We start from the raw sequence: 14164 nt of genomic DNA on the forward strand, positions 1-14164 counted from the left end.
GGTTCAAATCACGTGAATTCGGTTATTAAACTGAACAAAGTGGATCGAGACACAGTGTAAAGTAAATTAAAATTAATTAATTAATTAATTAAGGTACTTACTTGTTATCGGGAATTCGTACGGTACGGTTTTTTCCTCGTGGAAAACCCACTCGGTCGCACGAATCGATGAAATACCACGGTCCGGAACATCTAGAAAAAAAAAGAGAGAAAATAATATATTAGTTACTAATTAATAAAACAAGACGGGCTTGTGCGTGCGGAGATTATTGTGCGTGCGGAGATTACTCGACACGAAAACCCCTTCCTTCCAGTAAATCAAGGAACGGAGAGTGCCGGTGAAAAACCTGTAAAAAGAAAAAATTATTAGTATAATTAAAATTAATGGTCGGAGTGAGGGACACATTGAGAACAGAAGTGCATTAACTGAAAGTGAGAAAAAAGGACTTAAAGTGAGGAATTTAGGGAAAAAATTTCGAAATAGAGAAGTACCACTTTGTCGAACGTTTATTACAGTTATGTACATAGTCGATTTAACAATAAAATATAATATAAACTATAATGCCTTGCACGAAGTGGGTTTCATGTTATTCCCGAACATACCGCCCGCCTTGACGTCACCACGGGTGCGTCGAAATGGGACTCGCTTGATACACGCGGTCGGGTCCGCGTGGCGTATGGCGGGACGCTGGGAGGGGGAACGGTTGTCCATTCTGGAATGCGGCGTAGTACTGCGTAGAACACAGCTGTTGTCCGTCCGCCACGTGCTGTCTCCGCAGATACGTCGGACATTGTCGGCTCGTGGTTAGTGTTCGCCAGTCGTCCCGTCTCGCGGCCCTGCTTCCTCACGGATAGGAAGCTCGACGAGCTTCGCGATCGTTCTGGAGAACGTGCGGGATCCGGAACGTAACGTGACGACCCGTACGAGTCCATCCTTGCCGGGCTGCGTGGATTCGACACGTGCGAGCGGCCAGCGGGTCGGCGGCGTGGAATCCTCTTTGACAAGTACCAGTGTACCCGGGCGAAGATCCTCCCGCCGATCTTGCCATTTGGTGCGCTGCTGCATTTGGTGCAAGTGCTCCTGCATCCACCTGTGCCAAAAATTATGGTGCATAGCGTGAATAAGTCGCCACCGTGATCCGAGTGACAGTGTGGAATATTCGGTGGGTGGTTCGGGAGGTGCGCGAAGAGGCTCGCCCACCAGGAAGTGTCCCGGCGTGAGCGGAGCCAGATCGGTTGGATCGTCGGAGAGGGGGCTTAGGGGGCGGGAGTTCAGGCAGGCTTCTACGCGGCACAGCAGTGTCGTCATCTCCTCGTAGGTAAGCGTAGTGTCACCTATCACCCGTCGGAGATGAGCTTTCATTGACTTCACCGCTGCTTCCCAAAGGCCCCCCATGTGCGGTGAATACGGTGGGATAAATTCCCACTGGGTTCCGTCCGTAGCGAGTGCCTCGGCGACGTGAGCGTAGAAGGTCGACGCTGCCCTGAACATGCGCTGCAGCTCCGCATCGGCTCCTCGGAAGGTGGTGCCATTGTCGCTATACAGGTGACTGCAACGTCCACGTCGTGCCGTAAACCGTTGAAACGCTGCGATGAAGGCCGCCGCTGACAGGTCTGTAACTGCATCTAAGTGCACGGCTTTGGTCACCATGCACACAAACACCGCCACGTACCCTTTCTGACTTTTGTGGCCTCTCCCCTTACTGGTGCGCATGTGCAGGGGTCCCGCGTAGTCCACACCGGTCCGCAGGAACGGTTTGGCTGGAAGCACCCTCGATGCTGGAAGATTGCCCATCCGCTGTTGTCCGGTAGAGGCTCGGAACCGTGTGCACGTGACACAGTTACGCAGGACCTGCTTCACCCGAGATCGTCCACGTGGTATCCAGAAGGCCCTTAGGATCCAGGTCAGCGTGGCGTTGAGTCCTCCGTGGAGAGTCTGCCTATGTGCATCACGTATCACCAGCAGCGCCAAGTGAGAAGTACGGTTGACTATTGCTGGGTGTCGTTGGGACTCCGACAGCATGGTGTTCTGAAGACGACCTCCGACCCTTAGGATTCCGTCCTCACCTAAAAAGGGTGTCAGAGATTTGAGTGGAGATCCGGATGGCACTGCGTTACCTCGACTGAGTGCGTGCAGTTCCTGTGGGAAGTCACTTCGCTGGCACGTGCGTATGACCGTGTGGAGAGCCTCCTGCAGCTCGGAAGACGTCAGCGGTCCTCGTCTGCCACGGACTTTCCGGCAGTTATCTGTAAACCGACGAAGGTAAGCAGTGACCCGCATCAGTCTCGTCAGGGAGGAGAACCTGGTAACGAACTGCTCCTTTTCAGGCTCCTCTTGCACCAGTGCGACAGACACGGTCCTCTGCTCCGGAAGGTCTCGAGGCAGATCGGCAGTCGAGGTGGCCGGCCAGCCTGCGTGTGGATCCGTCAGCCAGGCCGGGCCCTTCCACCAGAGTTTCGAGTCTCGTAACTCGTCCGCTGGGATGCCTCTGGTAGCCAGGTCGGCGGGGTTATCAGTCGTTCCCACGTGTCGCCACGTCACTCCGGGAAGGAGATTCTGGATTTCGGACACTCGATGGGCGACGAAGGGCTTCCATTTTGACGGATGGGAGCGAAGCCACGCCAGCGCTACCGTCGAGTCGGTCCAGGCGCTGATCGGGCAGGAATCCAGGCTCAGCTCCCTCCTCATCGACGCCAGCAGCTGTGCCAGGAGGACCGCTCCGCAGAGTTCCAGCCGAGGGATGCTCAGGGTCTTGACCGGAGCTACCCTGGACTTCGCCACCAGGAGGTTCGTGTGATGCTGATCTCGGCGGACCACCAGGTATACGGCAGCTGCGTATGCGCGTTCCGAGGCGTCGCAGAAGCCATGCAGCTCGACCTCGCTTCCCGATGAATGATGTATCCACCTTGGAACGTGGACTTCACTCAGTGCACTGAGGTCTCCTCGGAAGCTCCGCCAACGGCAGGTAAGTCCCTCGTCCAAGGGTTGGTCCCACGTGACCCCTGCCAACCACAGATCCTGTAATAAGATTTTGGCCCTTACTATTACAGGTGCCAGCCACCCTAGTGGGTCGAAGAGTCGTGCGATCTCGGATAGGATCGATCGCTTTGTCCACGTTGATTCCGACGGTCCGTCGTCGAATCTCGGGCCCCGCACCGCCAGAGTGTCGCGCTTGGTGTCCCAAAGCAGGCCCAAGGCTCCGTGCACTTCGCTCTCCTGGATCACCTTGGTCTGCGGCGTCGACGAGCGGAGTTCGGGAACGTTGCTTGCCCACTTGTCCAGAGGGAACCCCCCGGACTCGAGTAGGCTCGTCAGTTGCTGGGCAGTTTCCAAGGCCGCACCTAAGTCGTCGGCGCCCGACAGGATGTCGTCGACGTAAGCATGACGTCGGAGTGCCTCCGCTCCTAATGGATAGCGGGTCCCCTCGTCGACGGCTAGCTGTTGCAGGACCCGGTGCGCCAGGTAGGGAGCAGACGCTGTACCGTAGGTGACGGTGGTCATCCTGAAATCAATTAACTGCTCAGTCGGGTGCTTTCTCCACAGAACTCGCAGCCAGTCCTGATCGTCCGGGTGTATTAATATCTGGCGAAACATCTTGACGATGTCCGCCGAAAACGCCACCCTGAAGAGACGCCACCGAGTCACGACGGCCCAAAGCTCTGACTGAAGCTTTGGTCCCGGCAGTAGCGCATCGTTGAGTGAGGAGTCCTTGGCTGAAGGGAAGGACGCGTTGAAGACGACCCGAATTTTCTGGAGTGTGCCACACTCCTTCCAGACCGCGTGGTGGGGTAGGTAATGGCCTGGTTCCTGATCCTTCAGGGGTCTGCTCACCGGGCTCATGTGTCCGAGTCGATGGTACTCCTCCATGAAGTCGACGTACTGATCACGCAAACTATGATCTCTCGACCAGGTTCGTTCGGCCTTGAGCAGCATGCGGATTGCCGCCGATCTCGACGAGCCCACCTGTGGATGTCTTCCCCCCTTAAACGGTAGACGAACTACATACCGCCCCGACGGGTCGCGACGTGTGGTGCTCCGGAACAGCTCCTCACAGCTTAGTTCGTCTGGTGACATGGGAGTTTCGTGTGAGAGCTCCTCCAATTCCCAAAACCGCTGGAGGTCGGGTAAGGGTTCTTGTCGCCTTACGCAATGGATCCTGGTGGACCGTGGCGGCCCCGACACCTCGATGGGTCCCAGCAGTGTCCATCCGAAAGGAGTTCGGATAGCTGCCGGGGTACCAGGAGGGCCCACCCGCTTCTCCAGTAGCAACATCCCGCAGACGTCGGCACCCAGGAGCACGTCCACCTGCGCAGGGTCCGAGAAGTGCGGATCGGCCAGCGGCAAGCCCTTCACGTGCGGCCAGTCTCCCAAGGACACCGGTTGCGACGGGGTAGGAGAGACGAGGCTCTTGGTGACGAGTGCTTCTAAGGTGACCTGAAACTCATCATCCACCGGTGATCGGAGCGATACCTTTACCTCCGTCCGTGCAGTTCCCACGCTGGTCCCCTGGTATCCGGTCAGCTCTACCCGTACGGTCCGTCTCCTCAACCTTAACGACTGGGCGGCCCACTCGGAGAGGAAGGATGCCTCGGAGCCTGAGTCCAGTAAGGCTCGGACCGTCAGAGATCGACCATTGGGTGCCTCCAGAGTGACTCTAGCGGTGGCGAGGAGGGTGGCCTTGTTGCAGCCCACGGCGTAGTTGACAGCCGAAGAAGACGTGGTAGATTCGGCCCTCGCGTCCTTCAGGAAGGCGTCATGGAGGGTGGTGTTGTGCTGCTTGTCGCAAACCCAGCATCGAAACGACGAGGAGCACTGCGGAAGCTGGTGGCTGCTCGCTAGGCACGAGAGGCAGAGACCCTTATCGATCACGAACTGACGCCGTTTCGCTGCAGGTAACGCCTTGTACTGCTTGCACGCATTGAGCGCATGATTCCCGGCACAGAGTGGGCACTGACGGCCACCCTTCGTCGTTCCCTTAGGTTCAACCTTGACCGCCAGCGTGTTGCGGGAGACCACGGGAGTGTTTCGCACGACGGCGCCTCCACCCTTCGACGTCCCAGCTTGTTCCGGGATCCGTGCCGAGCCGAGTGCGTGGACCCTGTTCTCCAGGAACGACTCCAGCTCATCAAAGGTAGGAGTGGCGGTCGGATCCTTCAGGGAGACTTCCCAAGCCAGTCTCGTGGGTTGATCCAATTTCTCCGACGCCAGGAAAACGAACCACTCGTCCCACTCCTTGACGGGTTTCTTCAGGGCCTGGAAGGCCCGCTGCGTCTGTCTGAAGTCGTCCACCAAGCGCTTGATCTCGTTCGGCTGCATCTTGGGTAGGGCCGGACGGGTTATCAGGCGTCGCATATGTGCCGCCGAGAGGATCCGCTGATTTCCGAACCGGCGCTCCAGCGCGGACCAGGCTCCTTCGTAGTTGGCATCGGTGATGGGCGTGAGGTCCAGCATGTTCGCCGCATCTCCGGTGAGGCAAGATTTTAAATACTGCATCTTCCTGACGTTCGCGATGCGGGTTGAGTGATGCACCAAGGAGCAGAATTGATCCTTGAAGCTCTCCCACTCGTACAGATCTCCGGAGAACGTCGGTAGCTTCATCGGCGGCAGGACGGGTTCCGGATCGGAAGACGGCGTGATCATCGTGGTCTCTGCCTTGTGGGGAGTCTGCATCGCTATCAGCTCCTCGACTGCAGCTCCGTTTATCACGAAGGCGTCCTCGACCGCAGCGAAGAAGTCGTCGATCAGGTACGGTAGATCGGCGGATGCCAGCCGGGTCAGCTCGACGTGGCGTTGATTGAATTGGCGCCAGTACGACTCCAGCAGTTCTCGCCGTTTGCGGAGTACGGGTAGCGTCAGGTTATCTGCTCCGCTCTTTTTCAAGTTAATCAGGAACCGAGAAATTCGACCTCCGAGGTCCTTCTGTGCTGCGACGAGGTCGTCGACCGTAGAAGTCATCTTGTTCGGAAATCAGCAACCCGCGATGAGCACGACGACCGTTGCGGTAGGTTGACACTTCCAAGTTCAAACGCGCGAACAACAAGCGGAGCGCGGAATGTTTGTTTGTCAAGCGGACGACCGCTGCGAGGAACGGGTCGCCGAAAAAAAAGCCGTTACCACGTTCAAAAGTCGAACTGGTTCAACGCCTCGATTTTCTCGTACGGATCGAGTTATTAAATCAAAAAGCACTGTGTTTATGCACGCACTACAACGATGTGAATGTTTCAGATGGGGAGAAACACCACTGAGATCCGAAATCGGAGTCGCGGGTCAGAGAAGCGCGAAAGCCGAAGTCGCGTGCTGCGTGCAGTATTGGATCGCGATCGATGCGCAGAAAACTCCCGCAAAACTAAATATCCGGCTCGAAGGACCAATGTTAACGACAAATCGAGACTGCCTCGTAGCTGAGGCAACTACTGTCTGAGTCGTAATAAGAATAACTGGGAAAACGAAAAGGACGAAATCGACGGACAAACGGTGGATCGCAAGAAAGAAAACTCGATGCTCAACGTGTGTGGTCGTGATCGAACTGAGATCGATCAACCGTCGCGCGGCGCACGCGACACACCCGCCCGCTCCCCTCGCACGCCGCGAGCTGCTCGATCCACCCGTGGCGCACGGGGGGGTTGAGGAGAGGTGCGTCGAGGCAGGCCGCGCGCACGCGTTGTCGATCAGCCTTTGTCGAACGTTTATTACAGTTATGTACATAGTCGATTTAACAATAAAATATAATATAAACTATAATGCCTTGCACGAAGTGGGTTTCATGTTATTCCCGAACACATTGTAATTTTTAGGTGATTCTGTAATTTTAGAAAATGAAATAGAGACAAATACCCGTTTAAAAAAATAAAAAAAAAAAGGATAGGATAGCGGATAGGATAGGGTAGAGTATAGAATAGGATAGAGGATAGGATTGGATAGAGGATAGGATAGGATAGAGGATAGGGTAGAGTATAGGATAGAGGATTGGATAGGATAGGGGATATTATAGGATAGAGGATAGGGCAGGATAGCGGATAGGATAGGATATAGGATACGAAATTATAGAGGATAGGATAGGATAGAGGATAGGATAGGATAGGATAGAGGATAGAGGATAGGATAGGATAGAGGATAGGATATTATAGAGGATAGGATAGGATAGAGGATAGGATCGGATAGAGGATAGGATAGGGGATTGGATAGGATAGAGGATAGGATAGGATAGCGGATAGGATAGGGTAGAGTATAGAATAGGATAGAGGATAGGATTGGATAGAGGATAGGATAGGATAGAGGATAGGGTAGAGGATAGGATAGAGGATTGGATAGGATAGGGGATATTATAGGATAGAGGATAGGGCAGGATAGCGGATAGGATAGGATATAGGATACGAAATTATAGAGGATAGGATAGGATAGAGGATAGCATCGGATAGCGTATAGGATAGGGGATTGGATAGGATAGAGGATAGAATAGGATAGAGGATAGGATACGAACGGATAGAGCATAGGATAGGGGATTGGATAGGATAGAGGGTAGGATAGGATAGCGGATAGGATAGCATATAGGATTGGATAGGATAGGGGATAGGATAGGATAAAGGGTAGGATATGATAGAGGATAGAATAGGATAGAGGATAGGATACGATCGGATAGAGCATAGGATTGGGGATTGGATAGGATAGAGGACAGGATAGGATAGAGGATACGATATTATACAGGAGAGGATCGAATAGAGGAAAGGATAGGGGATTGGATAGGATAGAGGATAGGATAGGACAGAGGATACGATAGAGGATAGGATAGAGGATAGGATAGAGGATTGGATAGGATAGAGGATATGATAGGGGATTGGATAGGATAGAGGATAGGAGACGATAGAGGATAGGATAGGATAGATTATAGAATAGGATAGAGGATAGGATAAGATAGAGGATAGGATAGGATTGAGGATAGGATATTGTAGGATAGAGGACAGGATAGGATGGATGGTATTATAGGATAGAGGGCAGTATAGGATAGAGGATACGATATTATACAGGAGAGGATCGAGTAGAGGAAAGGATAGGGGATTGGATAGGATAGAGGATAGGATAGGATAGAGGATAGGATAGCGGATAGGCTAGAGGATTGGATAGGATAGAGGATAGGATAGGGGATTGGATAGGATAGAGGATAGGAGACGATAGAGGATAGGATAGGGGATTGTATAGGATAGAGGACAGGAGACGATAGAGGATAGGATAGGATAGATGATAGGATAGCATACAGTATAGGATAGGATAGAGGATAGGATAGGATGGATGATATTATAGGATAGAGGACAGGATAGGATAGAGGATACGATATTATACAGCAAAGGATCGAATAGAGGAAAGGATAGGGGATTGGATAGGATAGAGGATAGGATAGGACAGAGGATACGATAGAGGATAGGATAGAGGATAGGGATAGGATAGAGGATTGGATAGGATAGAGGATATGATAGGGGATTGGATAGGATAGAGGATAGGAGACGATAGAGGATAGGATAGGGGATTGTATAGGATAGAGGACAGGAGACGATAGAGGATAGGATAGGATAGAGGATATGATAGGATAGAGGCTAGGATAGGATAGATTATAGAATAGGATAGAGGATAGGATAAGATAGAGGATAGGATAGGATTGAGGATAGGATACGATAGAGGATAGGATATTGTAGGATAGAGAACAGGATAGGATGGATGGTATTATAGGATAGAGGACAGTATAGGATAGAGGATACGATATTATACAGGAGAGGATCGAGTAGAGGCAAGGATAGGGGATTGGATAGGATAGAGGATAGGATAGTATAGAGGATAGGATAGAGGATAGGCTAGAGGATTGGATAGGATAGAGGATAGGATAGGGGATTGGATAGGATAGAGGATAGGAGACGATAGAGGATATTATAGGGGATTGGATAGGATAGAGAATAGGAGACGATAGAGGATAGGATAGGGGATTGTATAGGATAGAGGACAGGAGACGATAGAGGATAGGATAGCATAGAGGATAGGATAGCATACAGTATAGGATAGGATAGAGGATAGGATAGGATAGAGGATAGGATAGGATAGGATAGAGGATTGGATAGGATAGGGGATATTATAGGATAGAGTATAGGATAGGATAGAGGATAGGATAGGATAGAGGATAGGATAGGATAGATAATACGATAGGATCGAGTATAGAATAGGATAGAGGATAGGGTAGGATAGAGGATAGGATAGGGGATTGGATAGGATAGAGGATAGGATAGGATAGGGGATAGGATAGGGGATTGGATAGGATAGAGGATAGGATAGGATATAGGATAGGATAGGATAGAGTATAGGATAGGATAGAGGATAGAATAGGATATAGGATAGGATAGGATAGAGTATAGGATAGGATAGAGGATAGGATAGGATAGAGGATAGGATAGGATAGATAATAGGATAGGATCGAGTATAGAATAGGATAGAGGATAGGATAGGATAGAGGATAGGATAGGGGATTGGATAGGATAGAGGATAGGATAGGATAGAGGATAGGATAGGATAGCGGATAGGATAGGGTAGAGTATAGAATAGGATAGAGGATAGGATTGGATAGAGGATAGGATAGGATAGAGGATAGGGTAGAGGATAGGATAGAGGATTGGATAGGATAGGGGATATTATAGGATAGAGGATAGGGCAGGATAGCGGATAGGATAGGATATAGGATACGAAATTATAGAGGATAGGATAGGATAGCGGATAGCATCGGATAGCGGATAGGATAGGGGATTGGATAGGATAGAGGATAGAATAGGATAGAGGATAGGATACGATCGGATAGAGCATAGGATAGGGGATTGGATAGGATAGAGGGTAGGATAGGATAGCGGATAGGATAGCATATAGGATTGGATAGGATAGGTGATAGGATAGGATAAAGGGTAGGATAGGATAGAGGATAGGATAGGATATAGGATAGGATAGGATAGAGTATAGGATAGGATAGAGGATAGGATAGGATAGAGGATAGGATAGGATAGATAATAGGATAGGATCGAGTATAGAATAGGATATAGGATAGGATAGGATAGAGGATAGGATAGGGGATTGGATAGGATAGAGGATAGGATAGGATAGAGGATAGGATAGGATAGCGGATAGGATAGGGTAGAGTATAGAATAGGATAGAGGATAGGATTGGATAGAGGATAGGATAGGATAGAGGATAGGGTAGAGGATAGGATAGAGGATTGGATAGGATAGGGGATATTATAGGATAGTAAATAGGGCAGGATAGCGGATATGATAGGATATAGGATACGAAATTATAGAGGATAGGATAGGATAGCGGATAGGATAGCATATAGTATTGGATAGGATAGGGGACAGGATAGGATAAAGGGTAGGATAGGATAGAGGATAGAATAGGATAGGATACAGGATAGGATAGGATAGAGGATAGGATAGGATAGAGGATAGGATAGGATAGAGGATAGGATAGGATAGAGGATATGATAGGATAGAGGATAGGATAGGATAGAGGATAGGATAGGATAGAGGATAGGATAGGATAGAGGATAGGATAGGATAGAGGATAGGATAGGATAGGATAGAGGGTAGGATAGGATAGAGGATAGGATAGGATAGAGGATAGGATAGGATAGAGGATAGGATAGGATAGCGGATAGGATAGGGTAGAGTATAGAATAGGATAGAGGATAGGATTGGATAGAGGATAGGATAGGATAGAGGATAGGGTAGAGGATAGGATAGAGGATTGGATAGGATAGGGGATATTATAGGGTAGAGGATAGGGCAGGATAGCTGATTGGATAGGATATAGGATACGAAATTATAGAGGATAGGATAGGATAGAGGATAGCATCGGATAGCGGATAGGATAGGGGATTGGATAGGATAGAGGATAGAATAGGATAGAGGATAGGATACGATCGGATAGAGCATAGGATAGGGGATTGTATAGGATAGAGGGTAGGATAGGATAGCAGATAGGATAGCATATAGGATTGGATAGGATAGGGGATAGGATAGGATAAAGGGTAGGATAGGATAGAGGATAGAATAGGATAGAGGATAGGATAGGATAGAGGATAGGATAGGATATAGGATTGGATAGGATAGATGATAGGATACGATAGAGGATAGGATAGGATAGAGGATAGGATAGGGGATTGGATAGGATAGAGGATAGGAGAGGATATAGGATAGGATAGGATAGAGTATAGGATAGGATAGAGGATAGGATAGGATAGAGGATAGAATAGGATAGAGGATAGGATAGGATAACGGATCGGATAGGATATAGCATTGGATAGGATAGAGGATAGGATACGATAGAGGATAGGATAGGATAGGGGATAGGATAGGATAGAGGATAGGATAGGATATAGGATAGGATAGGATAGAGTATAGGATAGGATAGAGGATAGGATAGGATAGAGGATAGGATAGGATAGAGGATAGGATAGGATAGATAACAGGATAGGATCGAGTATAGAATAGGATAGAGGATAGGATAGGATAGAGGATAGGATAGGATTGAGGATAGGATAGGATAGAGTAAAGGATAGGATAGAGGTTCGGATAGGTGATTGGATAGGATAGAGGGTAGGATAGGATAGCGGATAGGATAGCATATAGGATTGGATAGGATCGGGGATAGGATAGGATAAAGGGTAGGATAGGATAGAGGATAGACTAGGATAGAGTAAAGGATAGGATAGAGGTTCGGATAGGTGATTGGATAGGATAGAGGGTAGGATAGGATAGCGGATAGGATAGCATATAGGATTGGATAGGATAGGGGATTGTATAGGATAGAGGACAGGAGACGATAGAGGATAGTATAGGATAAAGGGTAGGATAGGATAGAGGATAGAATATGATAGAGGATAGGATACGATCCGATAGAGCATAGGATAGGGCATTGGATAGGATAGAGGGTAGGATAGGATAGCGGATAGGATAGCAAATAGGATTGGATAGGATAGGGGATTGTATAGGATAGAGGACAGGAGACGATAGAGGATAGTATAGGATAGAGGATAGGATAGGATAGAGGATAGGATAGGATATAGGATTGGATAGGATAGAGGATAGGATACGATAGAGGATAGGGTAGGATAGAGGATAGGATTGGATAGAGGATACGATCGGATAGAGGATAGGATAGGGGATTGGATAGGATAGACAATTGGAGACGATAGAGGATAGGATAGGGGATTTTATAGGATAGAGAATAGGAGACGATAGAGGATAGGATAGGATAGAGGATAGGATAGGATAGGATACAGGATAGGATAGGATAGAGGATAGGATAGGATAGAGGATAGAGGATACGATAGGATAGAGGATAGGATAGGATAGAGGATAGGATAGGATAGATGGTAGGATAGGATAGAGGATAGGATAGGATAGAGGATAGGATAGGATAGAGGATAGGATAGGATAGAGGATAGGATACGATAGAGGATAGGATAGGATAGAGGATAGGATATTATAGAGGATAGGATAGGATAGAGGATAGGATCGGATAGAGGATAGGATAGGGGATTGGATAGGATAGAGGATAGGATAGGATAGAGGATAGGATAGGATAGCGGATAGGATAGGGTAGAGTATAGAATAGGATAGAGGATAGGATTGGATAGAGGATAGGATAGGATAGAGGATAGGGTAGAGGATAGGATAGAGGATTGGATAGGATAGGGGATAGGATAGGATAAAGGGTAGGATAGGATAGAGGATAGAATAGGATAGAGGATAGGATAGGATAGAGGATAGGATAGGATATAGGATTGGATAGGATAGAGGATAGGATACGATAGAGGATAGCATAGGATAGAGGATAGGATAGGAGATTGGATAGGATAGAGGATAGGAGAGGATATAGGATAGGATAGGATATAGGATTGGATAGGATAGAGGATAGGATAGGATAGGATACAGGATAGGATAGGATAGAGGATAGGATAGAGGATAGGATAGGATTAGATGGTAGGATAGGATAGAGGATAGGATAGGATAGAGGATAGGATAGGATAGATGGTAGGATAGGATAGAGGATAGGATAGGATAGAGGATAGGATAGGATAGAGGACAGGAGAGGATAGAGGATAGGATAGGATAGAGGATAGGATAGGATAGAGGATACGATACGATAGAGGATAGGATAGGATAGAGGATAGGATATTATAGATGATAGGATAGGATAGAGGATAGGATCGGATAGAGGATAGGATAGGGGATTGGATAGGATAGAGGATAGGATAGGATAGAGGATAGGATAGGATAGCGGATAGGATAGGGTAGAGTATAGAATAGGATAGAGGATAGGATTGGATAGAGGATAGGATAGGATAGAGGATAGGGTAGAGGATAGGATAGAGGATTGGATAGGATAGGGGATATTATAGGATAGAGTATAGGGCAGGATAGCGGATAGGATAGGATATAGGATACGAAATTATAGAGGATAGGATAAGATAGAGGATAGCATCGGATAGCGGATAGGATAGGGGATTGGATAGGATAGAGGATAGAATAGGATAGAGGATAGGATACGATCGGATAGAGCATAGGATAGGGGATTGGATAGGATAGAGGGTAGGATAGGATAGCGGATAGGATAGCATATAGGATTGGATAGGATAGGGGATAGGATAGGATAAAGGGTAGGATAGGATAGAGGATAGAATAGGATAGAGGATAGGATAGGATAGAGGGTAGGATTGGATATAGGATTGGATAGGATAGAGGATAGGATACGATAGAGGATAGGATAGGATAGAGGATAGGATAGGGGATTGGATAGGATAGAGGATAGGAGAGGATATAGGATAGGATAGGATATACGATTGGATAGGATAGAGGATAGGATACGATAGAGGATAAGATAGGATAGGGGATAGGATAGGGGATTGGATAGGATATAGGATAGTATAGGATATAGGATAGGATAGGATAGAGTATAGGATAGGATAGAGGATAGAATAGGATATAGGCTAGGATAGGATAGAGTATAGGATAGGATAGAGGATAGGATAGGATAGAGGATAGGATAGGATAGATAATAGGATAGGATCGAGTAAAGAATAGGATAGAGGATAGGATAGGATAGAGGATAGGATAGGGGATTGGATAGGATAGAGGA

General features: G+C 48.5%; 1 protein-coding gene across 1 annotated transcript; it reads right to left on the reverse strand.

Moving 5' to 3' along the window:
* Window positions 1-804: 804 nt before the first annotated feature.
* On the reverse strand, window positions 805-5955 carry LOC143363982 (uncharacterized). The gene has a single exon (XM_076804512.1). The coding sequence runs from the start codon at window positions 5953-5955 to the stop codon at window positions 805-807; it is 5151 nt and encodes a 1716-aa protein (XP_076660627.1).
* Between the last annotated feature and the right edge of the window lie 8209 nt (window positions 5956-14164).

Source organism: Halictus rubicundus, unplaced genomic scaffold (genome assembly GCF_050948215.1).
Source record: "Halictus rubicundus isolate RS-2024b unplaced genomic scaffold, iyHalRubi1_principal scaffold0205, whole genome shotgun sequence".
Lineage (NCBI taxonomy): Eukaryota > Metazoa > Arthropoda > Insecta > Hymenoptera > Halictidae > Halictus > Halictus rubicundus.

Coding starts and splice junctions, on each gene's coding strand:
- LOC143363982 (XM_076804512.1), bottom strand. CDS start 5,955: ATGACTTCTACGGTCGACGACCTCGTCGCAGCACAGAAGGACCTCGGA.